At 48.2% G+C, this 27,968-nt stretch overlaps 1 protein-coding gene across 2 annotated transcripts; it reads left to right on the top strand.

Annotated features, from left to right (window-relative positions):
• The first annotated feature begins 525 nt into the window (after positions 1 to 525).
• Positions 526 to 27,968, top strand: ACOX2 (acyl-CoA oxidase 2). 2 transcript variants are annotated; one of them, XM_015236421.3, is made up of 15 exons: positions 526 to 584; positions 2,531 to 2,713; positions 3,135 to 3,297; positions 3,511 to 3,662; positions 4,048 to 4,155; positions 6,437 to 6,556; positions 6,897 to 7,012; positions 7,358 to 7,530; positions 8,629 to 8,791; positions 9,931 to 10,121; positions 11,777 to 11,956; positions 14,104 to 14,209; positions 18,171 to 18,388; positions 24,587 to 24,719; positions 27,773 to 27,968. In XM_015236421.3, the coding sequence occupies exons 2-15, from the start codon at positions 2,554 to 2,556 to the stop codon at positions 27,833 to 27,835; spliced, it is 2,046 nt and encodes a 681-aa protein (XP_015091907.2). In that variant the 5' UTR covers positions 526 to 584; positions 2,531 to 2,553; the 3' UTR covers positions 27,836 to 27,968. The 2 variants fall into 2 exon arrangements, with proteins under 2 accessions (XP_015091907.2, XP_015091911.2); XM_015236425.3 differs by lacking the exon at positions 526 to 584 and adding an exon at positions 1,809 to 1,839.

The following is a 27,968-nucleotide window of genomic DNA, read 5'->3' as shown; positions in this document are numbered from 1 at the left end:
TGCCACTATTAAATACCACTCCGGGGAATTAAGAATTTCCTCATGGGGAATCAACAGTAATAATCTCAAGTTACAAACACGTGGGGCTTTGCAGTTTACCAGCAGCTTTCCCTCACACCCTGTGAGTTCTAGCTGAGGGAAGGGGAGCTGAGGGAGGTGAGGTAATTCAGAGTCACACCCCCAGGATGTGAACCCAGGGCCCTGGACTCCAGACAGGGCCTGTGGTGCTCCTTTCTGCAGAGTGACAGTGTGGACATCTCACCAGGACCGGGCACTGGGAGGCGGGTCAGATAGGCAGGGAAAGACAGAGGCCTGACTCACTGAGCTGCCCAGCCAGCCTCATGCTAAGCTATCTACCCGGCTTCACATGCCCACAGCAACGTCCGGACACTGCACAGTCACACCCACCAGAGGGAGGCAGGAGAGCACAGGGACTGCCGGAAGCTGACAGCCCGCCAGGCACTGCCTTCACTCTGTGGTCCAGCCCCTCTGGGGGAGGAGAAAGGGGCCTGGCCACCCCTGAGAGGCCTAGGCCTGCGGCTACAGGGGCCAGACCAAGCCTAGAGTGCAGACACAGGACAGAGGTGAGTCAGGTGAACCGGGCCAAGGGGCAGTGGAGGGACTGGGAGACCCCCAAGAGCAGGACCCTCCCCACCACTCCTAATGACCCTGAGTGCTACTTTTTTCCATTCAACATCTGTTTCCTAGATGCCACCTCTGAGCCAGGCCCTGTGCTAAGTGTTAGCGCCACTGCCCTCTTGAGTAGGTGGAGACAGCAATAAACATACACAGTAAATGAGTAAATTATCTTGTATGTTAGGGTGAGTGAAAAGAGAACAAGGAGACCAGAGTGAGGGGCTTGGGAATGCTGGGGGAAGGGGCTTGGGGCTTTAAAGACGGTGCTCAGGTGGGCCTCACTGAGAAGGTGACACTGATCAAAGACTTGAGGAGGCAGAAAGCGAGGCAGGAGGCCATCTGGGGAAAGTGTTCCAGGCAGAGGCCAAGCGCTGGCAGAGGCGGGGGGTGGGGCCTGGCATGTGCAGGGCGAGGGGGCAGCAGCAGTTAGTGTGGGGAGGAGGGGGCAGGAAGAGAGGATCCAGGCGGCAGATGGTGGGAGCCCCTCTAACATGCCAAGCCCCCTGTCAGCAGCCCACGGCCCTGCCACCCACTTGGGGGTGTCAACTTGGAAGCCTGCATATGGATCCCAATTGCCACATGCGGCTGCATGACCTTACAAAGTCTCCTCCCTTCCCAAGGCTCCTGCCCGCTCTGTAGCTGTAACAACAGTAGTGGATCTGCAGGGTTGTGGTGAGGAATGGGAATCAAAATAGTGGCCACCTGCAGGAAAGATTTACAGTATGCCTCCTGCAAACTGGGATCTTAGGACCCCCAAAAGGCAGAGCTGCCCTCCCCCCAACCAACACACTGCCTCAGGAGAGGGACATTCCAGTCAGTAAGGAATTGTGCTTGATTGCCCACTCCAATAGCACCCAGGGGGGGCGCTGAAGGGGTGCTCGGCTCTCCCAGGGGACACGGCCGTCAGGAAGGCTTCTTAGATGAGGTGGCCCTGGAGGCTGGGGCTCACTAGGAACACCAGGGGAATCAGCGGGGGCAAAGGACAGGAGGAGAGGGACAGGAGGCGTGGGTAGGAGGAGTGGGCAGATCCAGGGCAAAGGGCAAGTGGGGTGGGAGGTGGCTGCGCAGAGAGCATGCCCTCTGTTCCACAAACAGCAGGCACCAAGGAGCGGATCCCCAGTAGGTGAGGTAAACAATGTGAATGCAGTTTAAGAGCTTATGCCGGCAGCCAGCGAGGGAACAGATGAAAGACACTAAGAACAAGTGAGAGATGATGGTGGCCTGGGTGGTAGCCATGGGAATGGAAGGAACAATGGATCTGAGAGACTCAAGAAGTAGAACAGACTAGACCTGGTGGTTGCCTTACAGTAGTGGAACAGGGGCTTCTAAGAGGCTGAGGGCTTGCTGTGTAGGAGGCAGGGTCTACCGTGGCTGGCGGGACTCACACCGGGCTCAAAGGGGAACACTTCACAGGCAAAGAGCAGGCTTCCTCTCCTCAGCTCCATAGTATCCCTCAAGGCTCCAAGAAGTGGGCTGAGTAAGCCTGGAATGTAGGAGATCCCCAGTGAGTCCCCTAGGCGGGGCTGCAGCATGGGCAGAGCATGTGTCCTGTGCCCAGACCCCGTCTAGGATCTTCCCAGGCAATGCTTGTAACACAAACTGAAGCGGCAGAGCAGGTCTTGGGATCAGACTCTGTCAAAATCTTGCCTAACTGTTCACTGAACTACTGTTTAGTGAGCAGTTACTGCGTACAGCCCTGGACAGTGCCTGGTACACAGCCAAGTGTCCACAGAGAGGAATGTGGGGATGGAGTGGCACTCAGGCATTTAAGGGAAGTTGCTTTCCTCCAAAGCAGGCCCTGACTGACACCCAGCCCTGAGCATTGCCTCCTGCACACAGGATCTTAGGGGCGCCCAAGGCTCAGAGCAGCCAAGCCAGAAGTATCTCTTCTCAGACACCAGGCAGATCCAGACTACAATGGGCAGTCCAGTGCACCGAGTGTCACTGGGGGACACCTGGAGCAAGCAAGTGCACCCTGACATACAGAGTGAGAGGCACATGCAGTCCTTTGACGTGGAACAGCTCACCAAAATCCTTGATGGAGGTGCCCAGAACACTGCACTTCGCAGGAAAGTTGGTAAGAGGAGGCTAGGGAATAGAGCATCTGTTTTATAAAAATATGCTTTTCTCAGAAAGAGTCCTTCAATAGCAGTCCCACCTCCAAATAACAAACTCTGCCCTCAAAATTCCACTGTTAGAGATTCATTCCTTTGGACCTTGAAGGCATCTTTAACATGTCAAAATTCCCTGAGCCCATCTAGGCTATGGAAGAGTCCTAGGCAGCAGAAGGCCTGGATGCTAGTCCTTATTCTTCCACTGAATAGCTGTGTAACTTGGGCAAGTCACTTTCCCACCTCTGGGCCTCACTCATTTTATCTGTGAAATGACAGTAATGTTTGACTTCCTTTCCAAGTCCATAAGGCAAGTGGATGGGAAGATGTGAAGGTACCAGGAACCTCACCCAGGACTCTAACCCCTCTCTTCTCTGTCCCTGGCAGAAAGCATCATCCACAGTGACCCAGAGTTTAGCCTGAAGGATAATTATTTCATGACCCAAAATGAACGTTATGAAGCCGCCTGTAAGAAGAAATTCCACATTCAGATGTTAGCACAGCGCCTTGGTTGGTCGGAAGACAGTCGTGAGTTAGGATACGCTTACAGGTGTTCTATCCCAGGACAGCCCACCAGAGAGGAATTCACCTGGGATCCCCCAGAAAACCCAGCCCATGGACTGTTTTCCCCAACATAGGGACTGCTTGTTGGGAAACCAGGATAGCAAGCTCCCCTTCCCCCCTGCACTCACTCCCCCAGCCTGAGGGGCCCTGGGCCCTTGTCTCCAATAGGCTGTTCAACCACTGTCTCTCTCCCCAACAGAAGCCTTTCTGGAGATCTGGCCTTAGGTATACACAACATCTTCCTGAAATCCATCAGGAGCCTGGGCTCAGAGGAGCAGATTGCCAAGTGGGCCCCACTCTGCAACAAGTTCCAGATCATTGCAACATACGCCCAGACAGAACTGGGGCACGGTGAGCAGAGGCTACTGTGTGCAGTGTGCAGGTTATGCACCTCACAGCTCCGGAGTCACAGATTTGTGTATTTAGTGTGAAGACGTTACAGCAGGTGGCAGTCACGGGTCCTGAGGAAGAGGTGGTTTTCTCTAATTTATATGAACACATTTTATGAGCTAGCAGCGGAGCAAGTCGTTCCTTCTGGAAATGTCAACCACCATCCTTATCATGGGCTGGCCATGTGTCCCCTGCACAGCCCACCGGTGAAAGGAGACTACAGCTGGGAGCTACCCCCTACTCCATACTGGGCTGGTGCCCGGGAGCTCCAGGCCCATCTAGACGCTGCTCCCCCGGAGAGATTTCCATCCTGGCCCAATGTTTAACACCCCTCTTTCATTTCCAGGGACATATCTTCAGGGCCTGGAGACTGAAGCCACCTACGATGCAGCTACCCAGGAGTTTGTGGTGCACAGTCCCACGATGACGGCCATCAAATGGTGGCCCGGTGGCCGTGAGTATGCATTCGTCCCTCAGCCCCATCTGTCCCCAAGGACAACAAGGTGGACAGCACTGACTTTGATGTCCAACAGACCTCAGATCGATTCCCTGTTCTAGGCTGGTGACCTCAGGCAAGTCAGTTGCCCCCCCCGAGCCCCAGGTTCTCATTCAGTAAAACAGAGGGGATGTGAAGAATTTCATCAGTGAGTGGCTGAGCGGCCCCCGGGGGAACTGTGAAATAGCAGAGGAAACCAATCCAAACTCTGGGGGGTAACAGTCAAGGCCTCTCTCTCACACACAGCACCCCACCCAACACACACGCCTGGCCTTGTCTCAGGCACCCCCCACCCCACTCCTCTCATCAACCAAGTTAACGATTAAGCTTGCCACCAGCCAGCGCTTGCCACCACCAGAGTGTAACTACTCATGATGTGCAACAATATCATGAGGTAAAACAGTGTTAGCTTTAAGTCCTTCTAAGAGCACATGTAAGATGCCTGTGTAACAATTGGGTGTAAGTGATAAAATGTATGGTCGGTAAAGTGTTTCCCCGTTAACGTACCTCTGAGCCTGTTCTTGATGTCTGGATTGGTTTTCCTCAATGAGGAAAACGTCCCTCCCTTCCCCAGCTCCAGACACCCAGAAAGGCTCAGGCCCCCCCCAGCACCGACCTGGCCGCTGGTGCCACATCACCCACTGTGGCCCCCGGGGGGGCCTCTGGGACTGTGCTCCCCAGAGTCTCAGGGATTTGCCAAGCCCCAAGGCCCTCTTCCTTCGATTTGAGGATACACATCTGAAGACCCATCTGTGGCACTTGAGGACACATTAGGTGAACCCTAATATGGAAAATATATATATAACGAGTGTGAGCAGTCCAACTAAAGCAGAGAGACAGAGATGTGAGAGACCTGCAGAGAAGGAGGAAGACTGAGAGGGAGAGAGAGGAGGAGGGACAGAGTAAGAGAGCAATGCAGGGGGTGGGGGTGGGAATCAGTGTCCACTGACCAAAGTGCAGAGAAAAGAAAACAGCCTTTGAAATTAGGCAGGTTCAAATCCAGGTTCTGCCACCGCCAAGCCAGTGACCTCAAGCACTTTACTTCATTCTCTGAGCCTCGGTTTCCTTAACCGGAAAAAGGGACGCAGTATACCTGTCCTGCAAAGACTGGAAAGCACCAGCACAGGGGCTGGACCACCTGGATATTAGTCAGCGTTAGTCATCTGTGTTCGTTATTATTAGGTTGATGGCAGAGTGAGTCATTAATAGGTTTTTGAGAATAGGAAAAAAAGCTTGCTTATTTCACAGTGCCTCTTGCAAGTCACTGCTAGATTTGTTTAGCTCTTTGAGGGTAGTTCCTCCTCTTCGTGTTCAGTGACAACTTGAGGTCCCACAGGGGCCCATCTGCTGGGGTGGGGGCAGCGATGCACACATCTCCCCATGATTTGGAACCCACGTTCTGATCCCAGATTCTGACACACATACCCCAGCATCTTGGGTGTAAAAATCCTCCCTCCACAATTTCAAAGAAAATAACTCAACAGCACACACTTCAGTCAGAAGAATATGATAAAACCAAGTTTTAAAAGATGTCAAGCTTTCCCAGATTGCTCCATTTGGGGTGTTTTCATTCACGTCCATAGCCTTTGCCAAGCTTTGCCTTTGGAAGGAAGAGCAGCCAGAGGGGGTGGAGGGCTTTGGTCCCCTCAAGATCTCATCAGCCTCCGTGAGCCTCCGTGCCTGTGGAGATCCTGCCTGTGTATTGCAGGCTGGTTGCTACACAAACCTGACTTGCAGACACGACCTCCAGTACCTCCAGCCACCAAGTCTCCATAAATCCCTCCCCGCCAGTGCACGCTAGAGCCAGACACTGTCATTAAAGCTCTATGAATGGTTCCAGCTATTTCCAAGGATGAGTCAAGGCCTTGTGAATCAGGGAGTATCCTGACCAAGCACCCCTGGGCTGCCCTGGATGCTACCTCCTCCAGTGCCTGGCCCCACCAAGCCAATCCAGTCCTCAAGCTTCTGAGCATCCTGTTCCCTCTGCCTTGCACACCCTGTCCTGTGTGGTTCTCCTGGAAAGCACCCCTTGCCCTCCAGGCTCCTGTGCATCCTCCCCTGACCCCACACCCTATGAGGCAAATCAGACAAAGCCCCAGCCCATCTCATGGAGTGCCCTTCCCTTCCCCATGGTCCTCCTCACAGATTGGGCCCACATCCAGGGCCTTGATGGGGGAGGGTTCGCTTGTCTGCTCTGTACACGGGGGATCACGCAGAGCCTCTCACCTCTCTGCCTCAGTGGGACGGTCAGCCACCCATGCCCTGGTCCTGGCCCAGCTGATCTGCTCAGGAGCCCGGCAGGGCATGCATGCCTTTATAGTGCCCATCCGGAGCCTCCAGGACCACAGCCCACTGCCAGGTAAGCCCCTGTTGCTTCTTCTAGGACCCCTGCCAGGAGATCCCTACCAGACCCCATCAGGCCTCCAGTCTTGGGGCACCAGAGGTCCATGGGAGAAACTAGGATATGTCTCCCTCGGGCAGAGAGGGGCCCAGTTGTACCTGTTAGACCTGGTGCTAACTGGCTGGGTGACTGTGAGCAAGATTCTGCACCTGACCTCAGCATGGTCCCCTGCAAACAGGTGTAATAACCCCAATGTCACAGGCCGCTCTGCGGCTTAGATGAGTTGGCATGCCTGTGTGGTACCTGACACACAGCAAGCTCTCAACCCAAGGACGTACCCACCTCCATCTCCTCCTAGGAATCACTGTTGGAGACATTGGGCCCAAGATGGACTTTGACCACATGGATAATGGCTTCTTGCAACTGGACCGCGTGCGGATCCCCAGGGAGAACATGCTGAGTCGCTTTGCACAGGTGGGCTGAGGGCGGCATGCATACTTACCTACAGTGTGGCCTGGACACAGCCAGTCACTGAACAGACGCCAGCTGAGTGCTAGAGGACATTCTGGAGGTCCCCGTTTTGCCAGACATTATCACGTGGGGAGGTCCAGGGTGTCCCAGGAGAGGAGCTGTGAACCGAGCCACTCAGACAGTAGCTATTTCACAAGGAGCACAGCAATGTTTCCGTTTTAACGCGAACATCCTGGCTGGCGGTTCACTATGTCTTTTCCAGGCGAGGACTGTGGTGCCCGCAGTTCTGGGCATGGGGCGGGCTGGGGAGCCTTGGCTCAGACCCATTGCCTGTCCTTGGCCCACCAGGTCTTGCCAGACGGCACCTACATCAAGCTCGGAACAGCAAAGGCCAACTACCTCACCATGGTGGTGACGCGGGTGGACATACTGTTGGGCGAGGTCATACCGATGCTAGAAAAGGCTTGCGTCATCGCCATCCGCTACTCGGTCGTACGCCGCCAATCCCGGATCCGGCCCAGGCAAGGGGCGCCCAGAGGAGCTGCCGCAGCCGGGGTTACCTTGGTCCCACAGTGCCTGCCGCCTGACACCAACCCTCCTCCAGAGAGGGGTGCTGGGAGCACGCATTACTCTCCCTTGCACACACACCTGCCTGGACCTCCCCCATCTGGTCTGTCGGGTCTCTGTCAGGCTCCCTCTGATCCTGGCTGACTGGCTGGCGCACCTCTATCTGGCAGTGTCTGGTCGCACAGGGCTTTGTGGGACTGTGTGTCTTTGGCCCTGTACCACCAGCTCTGCCTCAGTCTGTCTGTCCTAGTCCAGCTGGGTCCAGCACAGCTGTGACCGGCTGAGTGTGTCTGGGATGGCTGGGTGCCAAGCAAGCTGTGGGTGAGTGTGGCTCCCGAGTTTGTTCTGTCAGATGTGAGCGATTGTGTCTGGAAAAGCCCAGCTGCCACTCTGATTGGACTGTACACAGCTGAGGTTGGTTCTGTCTGGCTGTGACTGTCAACCTCTGACGGTGGCATGTCCACATCTGGATCCGTTTTGTGGTGTGTGGCTGTGTCTGGCTAATAATCAGTCCCCTCCACGGTTACTGCAGGCCCCTATGCTGCATGAGCCTCAGGCACTGAGGACACGGCAACGGACAAGGCAGGCGCCGTCCCCACCTCGGAACCCCCCCCCAGACCCAAACCCACACCCTCAGTGTTACTGATTAGGCTCCACGTATTTCCCAGCACACAGCACCTGCACCTGGACAGCAAAAGGTCAAGGTTCAAATCATCTGGGGTGCAGGGCCACAAGCCCTCAACCGAAATCCTTCAGATATGTTGGAATTCAGAACTTTCCAGATTTTAGCAGGATAATACAGTGCACATATTGTAATTTTGTAAACCTACTCCACAAGAGGCAGCACCCATTAAGTAAACATGTCAATATTTCTACAGCAAAACGTGTGGATTTCACGTTAGATGGGAATTTAAGATTATCACTACCCTCACATCAGTCCAGGTCAAGTTTTGCCATGAGTTATAAAAACCGTCCATTTTAAAGGCTTTTATGGCACTAGGGACATGGGAAGGCAGATGTAGCACGTAGCGATTATCTAAATCTTCCCTCAGCGACCCGGAGGCTAAAGTCCTGGACTACCAGACGCAGCAGCAGAAACTTCTCCCTCAGCTGGCCACGGCCTATGCGTTCCACTTCCTGGCGAGCAGCCTCCTGGAGTTCTTCCATCGCTCCTACAGTTCCACTTTGGACAAAGACTTCAGCCTCCTGCCTGAGGTACCTGCTGCCTGCAGTGGGCGGGATGAGGAGGGTGACTGGAACTGTCCTCCCACTGGGAAGCAGCCCCCATGGGCTCTTTCACTCCGCCCCCCCCCCCGACTTCCAACATCCCAGGGCCCCCTGGGTGAACTGTACCTCAATATACAAATCCACCCACATCTGGCCCCCAGAAAGCTTCAGACATATTAGAGGAAATAATCATACACAGCATACACAACACAGGTGCACAACCCCTGGTGTGACTTTGAAACCCAAAAAGGTCTGAAAACCAGAAGTCGTTTAGAACTCATTTGGTGGCACAGTTTGACCTGAATTAACCTGATTTACCCACTGCATGCGAAAACATTTTTCAGCAGAAATATTAACATATTGAATTTCTAAGGCTGCCCTGGACTCCTCTAGTAGTTTTACATATAATCTACCTTAAATGCCCTGCTTTACCTTTCTAAAATTCAAAACAATATTCTGATTCCAAAACATATCTGGCCTCTAAGGTCTCAGATAAAGGACTGTGGACTTACATATACATTAAGGTTTAGTCTGTCCAGGCCGTGTGCTTTATAAACATTGCTTCATTAATCCTTCCAACTGTATAGCACGCACCATTTGTATATCCATTTTGCAGATGAGGGAAGTGAAGCACAGAAAGGTTAAGGGAGACAATCTTCCACCCAAGGACTTGAAAGTCTGAAAGATGGGAAAGGGCTTTTAAGACCAAAAACTCAAACCAGGTCTGCTGCCTGGCAGCTCCTCCTACAACCCAGAGCAGTGGGTTGATGGTGGACCTCCATTCCCACAGGCCAGCTCTCCAAAACCCCTGCTTGCCAGCAAAATCCATAGCTCTTAGATGATGGTGAGCCTGATCCAGGAAGTACCCTCTTCCCGAGATCCTGGAGACATTGGCCCAGTGTTCCTATGTTCTTCTTGCCCCTACAGCAGGACTGCCTCTTTGTATGACCTTGGGCGAGTCACATAACCTGAGTCACAGTCTTCTCACTCATCAAGTTGTGAGCTGAGGAAACAGGGCTTACCTCACAGAGCTGTGCTCAGTATACAGTAGGCACTCCGTAAATGCTAAGCATGGTTGTTGCTGGAGGGCCCCCCTTTGCCACCTGACTCCCTTCCTGTTCTCACAGCTTCATGCACTGAGCGCAGGTGCCAAGGCCATGGTGACGGACTTCTGCGCCCAGGGGGCGGAGCTGTGCCGCAGGGCCTGCGGTGGACACGGTTACTCAAAGCTGAGCGGCCTGCCCTCCCTGGTCACCAGGGTGGCAGCCTCCTGCACCTATGAGGGTGAGAACACTGTGCTCTACCTGCAGACGGCCAGGTAAGGCCCAGGCCTCTGCCCAGCCCCCAGGGACCCCCCCCAGGCTCTGCGCAGCTGAAGTACCTTCTAATGCCCACAGATGGAGCAGACTCTGGGGACCGCCGATAGGAGACTGTCCAACTCCCTCAACATGTCTCCAGTCCATCCTCTTCTCCCCAGATCCATGCAGCTCCCAGCCAGGCCGCCATCCCTCTCACTGGACAACAGCATCAATCTCCTCACTGGCCTGCCGCTTCCACCCTGCCCCACCTCAGCCCTTTCTCCACAGGCAGCCGGAGGGAGCTTTTCAAAACCTAGAGAAGATCACATCCTCCCCTTGCTTGAAATTCTTCAATGGCTCCCACAGCTCTTAGGGAAATGCCACAGTCCACACTGCGGCCTTATGACCTGGCCCCTGCTCCCTCTCTGTCCTCTGCTCACCTCCGCCAGCCACACGTTTCTCTTTCCCTTGCTCGCTTCCCTCCCGATACTCTCTGCCCCCAGGTTGTTGTACAGCTGTCTCCTGCTCACCCTTCAGGTCTCAGCTCAAATGACCCCTCCTCGGACGCCCTCCGTGACCACTCCGCCTAGAGTAGCCCCGTCCAACCCTCCCACTCAACACTGTCCTGTTTCCTTCAGAGCCATTATGACAATCAGAAAGCGTCTCTTTTTGTGTGACCTGGAGCTCCTTGAGGGCAGGGAGTCCACCTGCCTTGTTCACTGCCGTACCCCAGGTTTGGTGCAGGGTCTGCACCAGGAGGCTGCAACCTAAAAGGCAGGGAGAAATGGCTGATTCCACTTCCTCCCAACAGGTGTTTTCTTTTCATCCCTCTTAAGCCTGTGGGTCTCGTGGCTGACAAGGCCTTCCTCGTGCAGGCTCAGGTGACCAGATGGGGCGACTACATCTCCATGCAGGGAGAAAGGGCTTACTACTGGCCAATATGTTACATAATATTTCCTTAAAGCTTTTAAAATATATACTTATTGGGTTTTTTTCAAATCACAAAAAGAATACAAAATCATGTATTAGATACTCTATGCTCTGCACTGTGCCAGGAACTCTACAAGTCCTATTTGCATTCAGTTTTCACAAGCCCCCCTGTGAGGTGGCTCATCCTTATCTAGAGAGGGAGAAACTGAGGCTGAGGGAAATGGAGGAACTTCTACAGTGTCACATAGGTCTCAGTGGAGCTGCACAGAAATCCAGGGCTGTCTGACCCAGGCTACAACCACTGCGCTGTCACAAGGGAGAAGCCGAGTCACCTGTGATTCTCCGGTTCATGTTCTCATCCTTGCCTCTATCCTTTTATCAGCTAAGAAAATTTAATTTCCGCAGTCACCATACAATTCATCGTAAGTCCCCGAATCACAAGATCCTAACCAAGAGAAAAGATTGTCTGTTCAGATATCAAAAGGGTTTATGTTCAGGAGCTGAGAGTGTCTGCCCAGCTCTGCAGCCCCAGCCGCAGCCGTTTCACTCTGAAGCACACTACAGCCCGGGCATGCACTTCGGCTTTGAAGTGAGAAGCAGCCATCAGCAGGGACCTGGGGAAGAGCCTGGGTGGCCTTGGTTCTCCTACAGGGAGCATAAGAGTGCATGCTGCTGGGAGACAGGGGTGCTGGGCTGTCCCACAAAGCTCCCCACCCCCTCACCTGCCTGTACCCCTGCCCCCCAGGTTTCTGGTGAAGATCTACCTGCAGGCTCAGGAGTCCCCAGGCTCCACATCTCAGAGGTCTCTCCCTCAGTCTGTTGCATACCTGACGGCACCTGACCAGACCAGGTGCCCAGCCCAAAGGGCTGCCGACTTCCTCCACCCAGAGCTCTACACCACGGCCTGGGCACACGTGGCAACCAGGTAAGCTGGAGCTGAGAGATCAGCCTTCCCAACCGGGGGCAGACTCCTTCCCACACCAGGGCCTTTGGGATTGGCTGGGTGGGCACTGGTGGACACTCTTCCAAAAACCACCCCTACCCCAACCCCCTCAGTCCTCTCAGCTCCTACTGAGAGAAGGGAAAATCACGCCCATCAGCCATGGACCACCGTCACGTCCCCATTCTGGTCAAGATAGTGGAAACACATCACCTCTCTGACCAGTGCAAGGAATTTTTAAAATCTTTAGGTTCTTACTGTGATTTGCAATACAAAGAACGTACCCATATGGAAATACTACAAATGTATCAGTATGTAAATACCAGGAAACAAAGCAATACAGTTGTCTCAATAGGGATCTATCTCTAGAGGATTGGTTCCAAGACCCCTTTAGATACCAAAATCTGAGGATGCTCAAATCCTTAATATAAAATGGGATATTTGCATATTTGTGATATTACATGTAGGTGTATGCATGTAACCTAGACATCCTCCCATATACTTTAAATCATCTCTAGATTATTTACACTACCTAACAAAATGTAAATGTTATGTGAATAGTTGTAAATACAATGCAAATGATACGTAAATAGTTGCCAGTGTGCAGAATTCGACTTTTGCTTTTTAGAACTTTCTGGAATTTTTTCCATCCTTGGTTGGTTCAATTTGAAGATGCAGAGACAGTGGACACATAGGGACAACGGTACTCACATGTTTGAAATACCCCACAATCTAAAAATAATTTTCAAAAATATGTCTATATCAAGAGAGAGAATTTATTTCCAGGGACTAGTAGGCTCCAGGGAACACAGACAAGACCAAGGACTCCTCCATTCTGTCATTCAGCAAATACTGTCAGGCACTACCGGATGTCAGGAGTATCCAGACACGCCAAGGGCTGGGCATAGAGAGAGGTCGTGGCCAAATCCAGACACCCAGCTTGGAAAAGAAGGAGAAATTTAACTACCTAGAAAGGAGACCTTCTGAGCCCCTCCCCAACTGACACACCAAAAACAACCTGGAAAGACCAGTTTCAGTATATAATAAGAGGTCTGATACCCCAACCCATGGTCCCAGAGATGGTCAGTAGTCATTTCAAGATCACAAGCAACTCGGAACATTCATTCACTTTTTTCTACAAATATTTATAAAGTGTCTACAATATGCTAAGCACTGTTCCAGGCACTAGGCATCTATCAGTAAACCAGGCATCACAGAACTGACATTTCAGTTGGAGTAGTTGGGTGGGCGAAATAAGGCTGCTCAGGGTAATTAAAATGCCATCACAGTTGGCCCTCCGTATCCACGAATGCAGAGCCCGTGGATGGGGGGGCCGGCCATATTATGCCGTTTTATACAAGGGACTTGAGCATCTCGATTTTGCCAACTGCGCGGGTCCTAGAGCCAGTTCCCCCGCAGATACTGAGGGACAGCTGCATGTTGCTTTCTGCTTAGAACTCAATGTGACGTGTGCTCTTCTATTTTGTAACAAAGCAAAGTAAGCTTAATAAACTTCTGCATACAAATTCCAAGGGTCATGAATGGATAGGAAGGGAGTAAAAAAAAATAAAATAAAGGTTAACTAAATGACGAATGATCAATTTTGTGGTTTGGAGGACAAGGGTTGGTTTTCTGTCTCTCTCTCTTTTTTTTTTCCTTTAAGGTCATTTAGGTACAACTGGGAGCAGATTGGGTGACCATCAGGCCTCAATGGCCGTTAGAGAAAAACCACTCTCCTTGCTTGGCTATAGGAAGTCAGTCAACTGCATGGCCTGAAAACACTGGTATCAGGATGGAGTCTGTATTAGAAGAGGGGTGGCACCTGTCCAGGGCCCTGAGATTTTACAGCTGGGAGGTCAAGAACAGCTCCACTCTTTACTAGCTCTGTGACCCTCGACCAGTTAGCTAAGCTCTCTGGGACTCAGTTTTTCCCCACTGTAAATGGGGAATGCCTGCCCTTAAAGGGTTAAAGAGATAATGCATATCAAGTATTTAGCTTTGTAATACAAACAAATGGTCACAAAATGGGAATTATTTTCGCTTCTCCAGGACCACAGGCAGCCTAGGACCAAACGCTAACAATCTCTTCCCCACTCAGTTAAGAAGCAAAACCTTTTTTCTTTGGCCTTCAGGCTCATAAAGGACTCAGCGCATCATTTACAGACTCTGATGAAATCTGGGGCGGACTGGCACGAGGCATGGAACCAGACCACTGTCATACATCTCCAGGCTGCCAAGGTGAGCTGCCCATCAGCTAAAGCTGCAAGGGACCCGTTTTGTTCCCCCAGCAGGCTACCCTGCTGAGAACATCTGAACTCTGCCATTATTCCCCAGCCTTACTCAGTGGCTGCCCTCATTTCACTTCCAAGGCTTTAGTCCAGGGTATTTTAATTAAAGGACTTAACTCCAAAGCAATCTTGCTAGCAGCTCTTAGGGAAAAAACGTAATGAGGCAGTGTTATTGGATTTGCTTCAGGTTGTTCAAATATTTCCTCCCAGATAGAAAAGCAGGTCAAGTCTCCCCTCAGCCCCAGAGCCAATCCTTTAGATGTCTGATTCAATTTCCACTATGTTTTGTGTTTGTGCATAATTCACAGTCAGCAAATATATGAGCACCCACTCAACACCAGGCATCAGGCTGGGCACTGGGGGCTCAGCAGTGCCCATAAATAGCCACAATCAAGGGAACACTGTGATGGGGAAACACAGGGTGCCATGAGACCCCAGAGCAGGTGCATGTCTACTCACCTTGAGGAGGCATAACAGGCCAAGACTGCAAGGATGAGCTGAGATTAGCCAGGCAAGGGGTGGAGGTTGTGGCTTTGGAGAGGAAGGTTTCTCAGCAAAGAGAACAGCAGGTGTGAAAGGAGGAGGCAAGAAAAGGCATGGTACTTGGGAGGAAATGCACATCCTCCTAAAGAGGACCTCAAGGAAGAAGACAAACAAGGAGAGAAAGGAAGGGAGGGGGAAAGACAGGCAAGGCCTGGGACCTTCTGCACCATTGTGAGAAATCTGGGTTTTATTTTCATTGCAACTGGAAGCCTTCGCAGGGTTTATATCAAGAGAGTGGACCAATCATATTCATTCTACAAGGATCCCACAGGCTGCAAGGGGAGAAATGGATGGGAGACTGGAGGTCAGTGAGGAGCAGGCAGCAGCAGCCTGGCCAAGGGGTGAGGGTAGTCCCGGCCATGAACTTGGCAGAGGGCATGGAGAGAAGTGGGTAGATGCAGAGATATTGAGGGAGTAGAAGGGACAGGCTTCAGGGAGTAATGGAGCAGGAAAGAGGTAAGAATGACTCCCGAGCTCTAGCTTAGGTAGCTGGGATCCTGGTCCCACCTACAGCTGGGAAACCAAGGTGACCATTCACTCCTCAGGCATCAGGTCCAGAAAATGGCAGCCTTAGAACAGGAGAGCCCTGAAGTGTTTTGCAGCAGCCCCTGCCGGGCAGGGCCAGTCAGGCAGGCTTGAGCATGAGCGCCACCTGGTGACCTGCCACCTCCTATCACAATGGCCAGGGACGGTACTGAACTTTGCCAGCCACCATTCTGCCCTGTCCACTGCAGGGGCACTCCCTGTTGTGCTAAACGTCCTACCAGCACAGAGGAGGCTGAGCCAAGGCTGTGCTCCACCAGACATCAAAAAAGGAACCACAGTCACCCATCATTCACCTGCCTTCAAACAGCCCAGACACTGCTTGCCAGGGTTACTTCATTTAACACACACGACCCTGAGAGGGAGAGGTGCACAAACGCAGTTTTAAGGATGAGTGGCTTGCTGGGACGGTGGTGCCCAAGCTGAGTCTCCAAAGTCGTAATGGGCAGGGAAATCTGCCCGTTCTGGTCTTTGTGCCCTGGGAGGCCATCTCCTCTACAGAAATCTCAAGCATCCTACTGGGTTCTATCTGGAAACCATAAACGTATAGGTAGAGTGATGGCAACACAAGGCAGGTGGGGAACAGAGGCAGAGGGTGGACAAGGAGGAGCGAACCCTCGCCTATATTCTGGTCCCAGCTCTGTGCATGACCTGCCACGTGACCTCAAGCAGTCCTTCCCGCTCTGGGCTTTAACTTCCCCGACTGTAAAGGGGCACGGAAGAGCCCTTTAGGCTCTGATGGGCTCTGGTCTTAGAATCTCAGGCTCTGCCCAGGAGGTCAGTCCTTAGAACCACTGGAGCAAATGCTGGTACCCATTATAATCTAGCCTCAGTCTCCAGTGGCTTTGGCAATGCAGGGTAGTGGTTAACAGTACAGACTTAACCAGGAGGCAGATCACTTAGTACCCACTTACCAGTGACCTTGGGCAAAGAACTTAATCTCTCAATGCCCCAGTCTCATCTGCAAAGTGGAGCTAATAACAGTACCCACCTTGAAGGATAATGAAGATTAAATGAGTTAACACATGTAAAACTTAAAGGGGCACCTAGCATATAAATGCTACACATCCCATCCCCAACCCCAAATAAGACAGGAGGCAGGACTGAAACCAACACACACACAAAGTAAATAAAGTTCACTACGTTCAGAGCATGGTGCCAAGGTTTGGTTCAGCCTCTCCATAAAGGAAGAGGTCAGTTTCTGTCTCTGGTCCTCCTCCTGCTTTGCAAGGCGGAGACCCAAGCCCTCGGGCAGCTCTTCATCACTCCAATCCTGAGAATTTGGGGATGTGGCCCTCGCGTTAGAACAGGGAAACAGGGCCTAAATGAAAAAAGTGAGTCTCCAGGTTTGCCAAACTGAGTCCAGTTTGAGCACCAGGGGCTGTTTGACCAGGGGCAGCAGAGCACATCCACTTCTTTTCCACATCCAAATGGTGCAAACCCAGCATGGCTGTGAGCACCCCAGGTCCAGGTGGCAAAAAGGTGCTATTGGCACCTGCGCTTAAGGCCTCCTGGGAAAGGCAGATCCTCTCTAAGTGAGAAACTTCATCAGGTCATTGGTCTGTTGAAGACTTTGGTGGCTCCTTGGCCTGCACAGAGTAAAACCCCAACCGTGTCATTCACAGCCCTTCACTGACCTAGGTCCCCATGCCAGTCCACCCTAACTTTCAGAGTTGCCCGTCATCACCTCACCTTTCCGTGGGGATGCAGCCTCATTAAACCGCTGCCGCCTCCTGAAAGTACAGCCCTGTGCAGGTGCTGCTCCCCTGCCCAGGATGGCCTTTCCCCGACTCCTTGTCCCCCTGGGTAAACTCCCTTGACCCCTTGGGACAACCTGGCAAGTTGTCTAAGCCTGGCAAGTCACTACCAGCAGTATGGGCGTTACTGGGGAGTTCTCCCCAAATCTGCATTTTGACAAGATCCCCAGGTAATCTGTATCCCCCTAAAAATTTGAGAAGACCTGTTTTATATGCTCTCCTTTTCTCTCTCCCCTCAACAGAACTCATATATCCTACCAGATAAAGATAATGTGCATTTGTCTTAGGGAGACGGGGATTACTCAAAATACTTAATAACCAGTAGGGCCGGGGCACTGACCAATCAGAAAAGACTTCAGGCCTAAGGGAAGCAGGGTCTGGAAAACCTCCTGCCGGATCAGTCATTAATCCTCAGTTGCTGGACTGTGTGAGAAGGGAGTCCCTCTGGCTGGCAGAGGGGGGGCAGTGGTCACTTACCAACCAACATCAGCGTATTATTTTAACCACCAACAAAGCCTGACTGTTGCATTTGGTCTAAATAATAGCACAGCTTGCTTACCTCAAGGAGTTTTACCCTCTGGCTGGGATAAATTTCATGTGTATCTTGAACCCCTACTTTCTCACTCCAAGGTGCACACACATACACAAACACACACCACTGCCTTGAACACAGCAGATAATAAATAGCTGTTTTCTTGAGAAACATGGTGTTTTTTTTGAGAAAAGAGGCTGTCCCCAGGCCAGCCTCCAATCCTCCTGGTATTCTTTCTCTCTACTTTCAAACTTATTTGAAACTGCCCTAAGCAACACAAGGAAACTAGGGCCAACTTCTAGAGCCCACCAGCCCCTAGCACATGTGCAAGCAAGTACGTACACACGTACGTGTACACACACACACACCCGTCAAAAAGGCTCAGAGGCACAGTGAACTAGGAGAAAAGGCGGCTGTTTGTCAGCCTGCTGGGAAACAGATGACCACAGCAAGCTCATTCCAGCAGTCTTGCCAAGCCCCCAGGATGACTTCTGGATTCAGAAATCAGAGACTAATGCATCTTTGTGTCTTTGTAGGCACACTGCTACTATGTCACTGTGAAGACTTTTACAGAAGCTCTGGAGAAACTAGAAAATGAACCAGCAATTCAGCAGGTGCTCAAACGCCTCTGTGATCTCTATGCTTTACATGGCATTCTGACTAACACGGGCGACTTTCTCTATGATGGCTTCCTATCTGGTGCCCAAATAGATGTGGCGAGAACAGCCTACCTGGACCTGCTCATCCTCATCCGGTGAGTGGCCAACTCTCACCCTAAACCCTCTGTTCACTTCAAGCTCCAAAACCTTGCTAAATGGGGTCTGGCAAAAGCAACAACAGCCCTGGAGAGCATCATTACATCCTAGCATCAGTGCACCAACACAAAGCACTATGGTTAATGAAAGAAAAAAGGGGAAAAATTAGAACTAAAAATGCTTAAGAATAAATTACCTACTTCAATTGAACTCTTCAACACTGTCAAGGAAATAGGAATAGTGTCTAAAGAACATATTAATAAAATGAAGCATACTACATATTAATATATATTAATAATATTAATGAGATTTGATTATAGCTAATACTTAAGGAACACTTATTTGTTACAGACTCTATGCCAAAAGCTTTTACATACATCATCTCATTTAAACCTTGCAGTCTTCTGAAGTGGATATTGTTATCACCCCATTTTACTGGGGAGGAAATTCAGGCTTAGGGTCTAGGTCACTGAGCCCAGGGAAGGGCTGAGCACAATGCAGGACCTGTCTGCCCCAGAGCATGTGCTCTTAAAACTGTATGTGAAAGTGAAAGTTGGGCTACTGTTTATTTCAAACATACCCTTGCCTCTGTTGAATGTGCTTAAGCAAATTCTACTCTTACTAAATTGACTACACTCCCTTTAGTTCCCCCTCAGCTTCAAAATTAATTTTTTAACCTAGTAATTCATATACTGATTTATAAAACAATAATACAAATAATTTTTAAGTACAGCATAATTCAGTACAGCTTAGGGTCATGATATACTAATGCAAAACTTTCCTTCTGTTACTTTAAATATAATTTAAATAATCACTTTAAAAACATATAAAACCAAAGCCCTGACATGACCAGGGTACTGGAAGAAATAGAAATTAAAACAATGCAAATCAGCCACCATTGTCCACAAGATGGAAAATGAGCTAACTTGAGAACATAACATTTTCTGAGCAAAATATGATGCCTGTTGTGTATGTTGGGGGGGGGGGAGAGGATAATACATGTGTCTACAACTTTCCCCCTAAAACTTCCAATAGTTCACATTATCAAGACTGAGAGAATAAAAAGGGAAAGATTTGAATTTTTCAAAATAAGATATTCATAACAAAGTTTTTTAAAAAAACTAGACTAAATTCCTTTTATTTCTAACAATATGCAACATGTTACATATGACTCCACACAAGCACCCTGCAGGCAGTTGATGGGCAGTAAATGTTTGTTCAATTAAATCTTCAAAAATTGTCAAAAATATATTTGATACAATTACACCCCAGGCATTAAAAACTTTCCCTAATACAGAGAATCTAGTGGTGGGAACCATTAATAGCATAATTGAGTACTGCACAGTTCAAGCCCAACTGTATCTAACTTTCTGAAATGCTTGGCATTCAAAAGCATACAAAAACAATGTTCTAGATGCACAGTTCAAGCCCAACTGTATCTAACTTTCTGAAATGCTTGGCATTCAAAAGCATACAAAAACAATGTTCTAGACTTGATTCACAGTGATGAGGAAACACAACAGATCACCTTAGTACGTATAAGCATGACGTTCTTCTAACTGCAACAGCACTGCTAAGTGCTTGCCTTGTCTCCAGAGACTTGTAACTCAAGACAAGACAGACAGCACTGACACAAATAGACAGTTTATGCATGCATCAAACCCACAAATTGATTTATTCACATTATGGTTCCTAAGTAACCTTCCTACTACTACAGGGTAATTAGGTATGTAATAGACTCCATGCTTTTAACAGTTTTATGTCACAATTCCCTGCCTGATCATTCAGTATCACCCTCAGATTTCTGAGATGACAAATGAAGGATGGCACACTATTCTAAGTGACACTAAGAACCAGCTTTTTGTGTTATGGTAATTAACTGGCCCAAACAGTTTTTTAGTTGTTTAAATGGTCATAAAATATCAGTTGGAGGACTTCCAGGTAAAGATGCAGGTTGAACATATGCATTTACTTTTGCTCCCATCTGAAACTCTAAAACATCAGTAAATTGATTAAAAAGTTTTAAAAGGCATAAATACACAAAGAAGAAGAGAACAGGAGATGAAAGACAAAATTTGGAAGTAGAAGGACAGTGACTTAGCAGAACTGAATAAACTGAATCATAAACCACAAGCGGGAAAAGCCAAAAAGCAACCAAGTGCCACCAAAGAACCTCAAGAACTAGCAGCACCATGTACCTCTGACCATGGGGGTGAACGTAAAACTGACAGGATGGGTTGAAAGTCTATTTCAGAAGGAGGTGAATCTCCAGTTCCGTCCTTCTCTCGAGTAGTTTTGAAACTTTCCCTGATTGCTCCCTGGCAGAAGGGTACTCAGAGGGTCTGTGGACTAGGAAATATCAGGCATAGCTGAGGATGAGGCATATCAGGCTACCCTACGAAAAAAGGGAGCCTGAATAAATGTTTGGAGGCCAAACGTTGACAGCTCTCTCCCCCAGCCCTCTTTTTTCATTGGTTCCTAGAAAATTGGCGGCCAGGCTAGTGTCCTTCAACAAGATGACATGATCCTTCTCTAGAGAATGTGACCAGCCCAAGGGGGAGAGAAGTAAAGACACTGATGCCAGGGGTCCCCTAGTGGTCTACCCAATTCACCCTATAGTGAACCCCACATTGACAAGAACAGTCAGGCTTCTAATCAGCTAGTTAATACCCCACTCTAAGCTATGATCGCTCAGGGATCACCAGACACATGAGGAAAGCCCCTGACATAAAGGAGACCAAAATAAGCAAGAATGAGGCAACTTGAAGGATACAAGAGACTCTTCAGAGAGAAGCAAACTTTAAAAGATCAGTAATATCCTCAGAGTTAAAGAGGAGATATGGCAACTACAAAATAAGAATGTCATTTCTTAAAAAGTAATATTCAGAGACCAAAAAAAAAAGAGCTGTATGAAATTAACGATAGTGAAGATGAAAAACTCAGTTGAAGGACTGAAAGAAAGCAAAATGACAAGACGACAAAAATTGGAGAGAAAAGATAAAAACAAGAGCACTAATCCTACCTGTCCATCCTCTGATGAACAGGTCTAGAAAAAGAAGACAGAGGAAACAGAAGGGAGCAAACCATTAATAAAATAATTCAATAAAATACTCCCCAAATGAAGGATATGAAGGATATGGGCTGAAAAGGCTTAGAGATGCTTACAGACCAGAGGAGAGGAGACACACACACACACACACAAACAAGTCAAACATCTAGTGTGTGAAGTGATCATAAACGCTATGAAGGAAAGGTTAGCAGGAAAAGCAGATCAGGAATGCTGGGGGTGGGGTCGGGGGACTGGAATTTTAAATAGGTCAGAGAAGGCCTCCCAGGGAGGGTGAGATCTGAGGAAAGCTTGGAAGGCGGGGAGGTGAGAGGAGCCATGCGGTTGGCTGGGAAAAGCGCATTCCAGGCAAAGGAGAAGTACAAGTGCTGGAGGCCAGAGCGTGCCTGGCACGACCGTCCAGAGAACACAGAGGGGAGGCCGCAGCAGCTGGAGCGGCATGACTGAGGTGCAGAACGGGAGCAGAGGTCAGAGAGTTAAGGGTGCACTGGGAGGGCCAGGGGAGGGGGTGCAGATCTTTGCAAAGATTGAAGATTTTGGCTTTTACTGTATGGAGGGTTTTGGACATAGGATAGACACAATCTGAGGTAATGTGACATGTATTTCTAAAGGATCACTCCAGCTGCCGTATTAGGAATTGACCGGGGATGGGTACGAGGGTGAAAAGCAGGGAGACTAGTGAGAGGTGCTGGTGGACTGGACCATGGAGACCGAACTGGAGGTGGTAGGAAGTGGCCGAAGTTTGGGACAAGATTTGCTGACAGATTAGATATGGAATGTAAGAGGCAGAGATGAGTTCTGGTTTTTGGCCAGGACACAGTTGCCATTTACTATAAATGGGAGAGACTACAGGAGGGCCAGGAGGTCTGTAAGATCAGGAGTGTGGTTTTGAACATTATCAAGTTTGAAGAGCCTGTTAGAGATCAAGTGAGATGTTAGTAAGCAGGTGAGACTGGAGGGATAAATTCAGAAGTCACTGGCATAGGGCTGGGATTTAAAGCCATGAGGACAATATCACAAAGGACAAGTGTAGGAACAGAAGCCCAAGTACTGAGTCTCAGGACCCTCCAAAACTGATGAAGAAATGACCCTGACAAGAGCTCTTTCAGTGCAGTGGTGGAAGTGAAAACTTCAACGGATGTAGTTGAGGAGAACAGGCAGAGGAGAACTAGAAACAGCAGGCACAAACAAGCCTAACACTTTGAAGGAGTTATGTCACAAAGGGGAACCAAGATACAGCACAGATGGAGAGGGAAATAGAGTCAAATGATTGTTTTTCAACGGAAGAAATGATAGCATGTTCATACACTGATGGAAATGATCCAGCAGAGGGGGATTCTGACGTTGTAGGGGAAAGGTAGGAGGCCTTCTGGAACATTGTTCACTACTAGGCAAGAGGGGAGGGCACCTCGTGGACAAGGAGGGACTGGCCTGAGCTGGGGACCTGGACTGGACAGTTTACCTGTACTAAGAGAGGAAACCCTCTATGTTTAAATGTATGGGTGGGAACTTGTGGAAATTCTCTTACTGCTTGTTTTATCAGTGAAATAGGACGCGAAGTCATCTAGTTAAGAGAGAGGAGGAGCTGGGTAGTGTAGATCTGAGGATTAAAGAGAAGCTGTGAGATACTCACATAAGAGAATGAAGGAGCAAATGGATTAAAGCAATGTAACATGACTGCGAGGCAGCAATAAAGACCTTCCCGAGCCCTTATCACAGCAGCCAGTATTGGTTTTTCTAGCCATACAGAACTACAAAAGTGTGGTACGAAGTCTGTGAAACTGGAGACAGCGAGGGATGGGGCTTTGCTAAACAAGTATGACAAAGCAAGAAAAACTGATGAATAATTTGGAGGTAGTGAATATAATAAACTATGGAATTTCAGATGGATAAGGAGGGAAGTGAGACCACAAAGGAGATGAGGGACTTTAAATAGGTAGCAGGTGCCAGTAGGGTCCAAGAATTATAAGCCCTATAGGAAAATTCTTTCCTAACAATGATGAAGTGCCATCCAGGAAGGATTAAAATAGGTGAGTATCCCATTCACCTCAAATGCTTTGTGAAAGGAGGGTTAGGGAAGAGTATAAACCATCACACATTATGCCTTATATCCTCTGCTAAAAAAGGGAAGAATGTGATCTATTTTTTTAATATTGCTTTCAATAGATTAAAATAAAACACACTTTGTTGCCTGAAAGAGAAAATAACAGAGATTAAAATAAAACACACTTTGTTGCCTGAAAGAGAAAATAACAACTACAGAGGTCAGAATCGCAGAGGGAATAAACTAGGAAGGCAGACGGTGAAAAGCACATGGCTGAGACTATGGTGAGACTGCAGACGTGGATGACGAGTCCCGGTGTGTGATCTTGGCAGACAGCGACAGAGGGAGGCTGCAGAGCAAGGTCAACAGGGGAGAAGATTCAGGAACTGAGAAACCATATTTTAGAGGTGCAACCGCACAGACACTGAAGTCACTAAGAATTATGACAGAAGGGTTGAAGAGAGATCACTGTCACAGGAGAGATGCGGTGGGGACAGGGCTCAGCTGTGAACAGAATACAGAAAGGCCTAATAGTAGACAGGATACATACAGTCATAATGACATAAGCACTGAACATTAGTCTGGCCAAAACTATAATTATATTGGGAGGCAGGAAGGCCATGGGAGGAAGCAGAGGTTGAGGGATGGGGAGAGGGGTGATAGGTAGGGGTGAGGAGAGGGATACTAAAATAAATCCGTGTTTTGTGTAACAGAGAGTTAACAGGTAATATCTAAGATGGAATAATCAAGAAGTAGCAATACTATCAAGACATTTAGAGGCATCCAGGTAAATTCCAAAAATATCAGCTAAAAGACTAAAACCAATTGCTTCTGGGGATGAGGGGAAGAAACAGAGGCGAGAGACAGGGATATGCTGGTTTTAAATCACAAGCCTTAAAGAACTATTTGACTCTTTATACTGTGCCTATGTAACTGATCAAAAACAAAAACTTTAAAAAAATAAAGTTGTTCAAAAAGTGGAGTATGATGCAACTTGTAATTAGGTGTGGTTATTGACCATCCCAGATTAATCAGCTTCATAAGAGCAATCTAAAATATTCACACACTATTTTTTTTCTCTCTCAGGAAGGATGCTATCTTGTTAACTGATGCTTTTGACTACACCGATCAGTGTTTAAATTCAGCACTTGGCTGTTACGATGGAAATGTCTATGAACGTCTGTTCCACTGGGCTCAGAAGACACCAACCAATACTCAGGTAGTTGAATAGAACACATTATAAATTATGTAAGAAAGCAGAGAACAGGCAGTGTGTACACCTCCACGTTTTCCCATTTTAATTGATGCCTATTAAGCTAGCAATGGCTTGGCATAGCATGTCTATTTAAGATATTGTGAGAATACATAAAAGAAACCAGGAGCAGGGATGTGGCCCGGCAGGAACTCCGAGTCTGGACTGTAATCAGCAAAATGCACGGCTCAGAATCTGGTAAAGGGAATGGGGAGGAAGGCCCAAGCTCTCAATCACGGCTGACATACCCAAGGGTGGAGACACAGTGGCAAACTGGCTTTTAAGTAACAAAAACAAGATGATAAATCATCGCACTGATTTAGCTGTTTCATTTTTAGCCTTTTAACTCTCAGTTTTGTATTGAAAAACCAAGCATGCAGGGGTGATAAGAAGTTTAGGGGGTGGGAGGGTGTCTGTCAGCCCTCACTGCCAACTGGAGATGCCTCCTGTCTCTTCACTCTGAGGAACATAATCCCACCCAGGAAAAAAAAGAAGGCCAATGCACTGCCATCAACAGCCCAGGAAAGACAAATAAATGACAATCACAAGGGCTGTGGTGAAAAGATCCCAGATGTCCTAGGAGAGCATACCAGAACTCATTAACAGAAGGGGGAGGGCCAGGGTCCCAGACTCTGCTGTGAAACGCTGTGAACATCACTGACCACATCAACTGGAGTAAGACGTAAACCCTGTATTTAGAATTTGGGGCACCAACACTTAATAGGAGATTTGATACAGATGATCAAAGCCAAGGTAGTCTACAGATACACAACAGGTTAAGCTCTGTAATGCAAACATGTTATTCAGATGGTGAAGCTCACTTTACCTCTTCAGTCAAATTTCAGAAAAGGTGTCTTAACACCTCATCACATTGGCAGCTCTCAGGCTTTCATTCACACTAAGCAGGCTGTCAGACTTGCTCTTAACATTCTCCATTCTGTCATACCTCGTAGCTTAACTTAACAAGATTATCTGAAGCTGCAGCACAACCAGTTACCCCCAAGATGGTTGTCAGAAGGCAGATCCATTCTGGTCCTTCCCTGCTTTTAGGAAGGCATCCTTTTAACTCAACAAGCAAATATAAAGAGCTTACCTAAAGAAGGTATGATCCATCGACTGCTTAGTACAGTTTTAGCTACTTCTAGTGCGTTACTTCCTCTAATGATTAGATCTACTTTCTGACATTTAAATCCTGGCCAAGAGCTGCAGCAGTCCTCTCACTCCGGATTAGCCCCAATGGTCTAACACGCATGCCCTTTGGTGCTCCAGATAAAAACCTACCCTGCTGTCGCCCCGTCAGGAAACGCCGACCTATCTAGCTCAAACCTGTTTTCCTAGCAAGACAAAGAAACATGCGTTCTCCTGGTTCTTCTTCACTAAAGAACATAAGGGCTTTCTTGTTTTTCATTTTGTTTCTAATCCTCATCTTGAAAGAATTTAATCTGGACACTATATGAGGGCAGGCTTGTCTAAATGAGGGGCAGGACTGCCCCACAACTCAACAGACTTGGTAAAATGCTGATGCACCGCATCCCATTCACTCTTCTCTCTTCCCTATCTGCTGCCCCCGTGAGCCAGGATGGCGTCTTCATCTTCCTAACTCCAGAGTCTGTCACGCACTAGGTATTCTGCGTTTACAGGATAAATGAACATGGTTGTGACCTACATAGTGGGACAAGGACCCTGCTGCATACATAATGCTGCAAACTCACTCGATCCTAGCTGACATTACCTTGCCAGTGAGGTGACAGGTACAGCAATGTGGCTCTTTCATGCACAGTGATTTAGGAATGTGAGATTGTAAGTGACCCTGAAGATTTTTTTTACACTTTGAAGATAGTACTCTCAAAGCGTATTTTTCTTACCTGCTGTAGATGATTTTGAAACTGTAATAAGAAACATTTTCCCTCATTTGCACTAGCAGAAAAAGGAACATCACAGGTACTTCAAATAAATTAAAACAAAAGCTGTGCTGAAACATGCCTTCTAGACACAGAAGTATAAATGGGAATATAGTTCACTGACATTTCCACCAAGAGAAAAGTGCCATGCCACGTTAAACGTCCTAGAGTCCTAAGAGTCTCTCTTCTGTCTGGGGCAGGTTAAGTGTTGAGCTTTATCCCCAGGCAGGGTGATGCTCTTCCATGGTTCACTCTCACCATAGTATCTGCTTTTTTTTTTTTCCCTTGGCTTTTTTCCTGATTTGGATGCCATTTCAAGCCACTTTCTTCTAAATAAACTGCAAAAGGCTGCTCCACTTCCCCACGTGAACTCTTATCTAAGTGATTCCCTACAGACACAAGCAGTGGAGGAAACAACAAGGATAATTTCAAAATAAGAATCCCATTTTCCCCCCATCATTCTGTTGTATAAATTTGCCCAAGTAGTTGCTAGATGTGTTAAACGCATCTACTGATCCATTCATTCACTCAGCAAATATTTATTGGGCATATTATTTATGCCAGAAACTATTCCAGGTACTAAGGACAGAGTGGAAAACAAAAGTTATAGACTGTCTTTAAGGAGCTTAGTTTTAGCCTAGACAGGCAAAAAAGTAAACAAACAAGTTAATACTATAAGAGACGAGGGCAGAGCTGTGAAGAAATCAAGACATCATCTTAGAGATTAATGGGGATAACCTATTCCCACATAGAATATTGCTTACTTGATTCTACCTTCTGGTTCCTTGCTTTGTGGTTAATACGTTTAATTTAAAAGAGCCTCACAGTGTCAAGCCTTTTATTTGTGTAAAAACCCAAAAGCAAATGATAAGCTGTGTTTTTTTTTTAATTGGCCACCTGCATCCACAATTTTAAATCTGCATAAGAAAAGGAAGGATGCCCTTTGGAAAAAAATGTTTGTCCATATGTTCATACAAAATGAATTTTAAAAATAATTTTTAAAATTAAGAATCTTATGTAATGCTGCTTTTTTGAAACTAAAAACTTAATTTGAAAGTAAAAGTCATTAATCCTGGCAGAAATAGTCTGTCTTAATAATGTACTTCTTTCTACAAACAGGGGAACCCGGCCTATGAGAAATATCTAAGACCACTATTACAGAGTTGGAGATCCAGGCTATGAAATAATCAAGCATCAACAGGAACCACTGCGTGATAATGGTGCTACAGCATACGCATTATTAAAACTGACAACTACATATGTATGTATTTTTTTAAAAGATCCATGATTTTTCAGAGACACAGTCTAAAGTGGA

The sequence above is a fragment of the Vicugna pacos genome, chromosome 17 (assembly GCF_048564905.1).
Source record: "Vicugna pacos chromosome 17, VicPac4, whole genome shotgun sequence".
NCBI classification, from domain to species: Eukaryota; Metazoa; Chordata; class Mammalia; order Artiodactyla; family Camelidae; genus Vicugna; species Vicugna pacos.
Note: the sequence above shows the minus strand (reverse complement) of the source record. Positions and strands in the feature narration are given on the sequence as shown.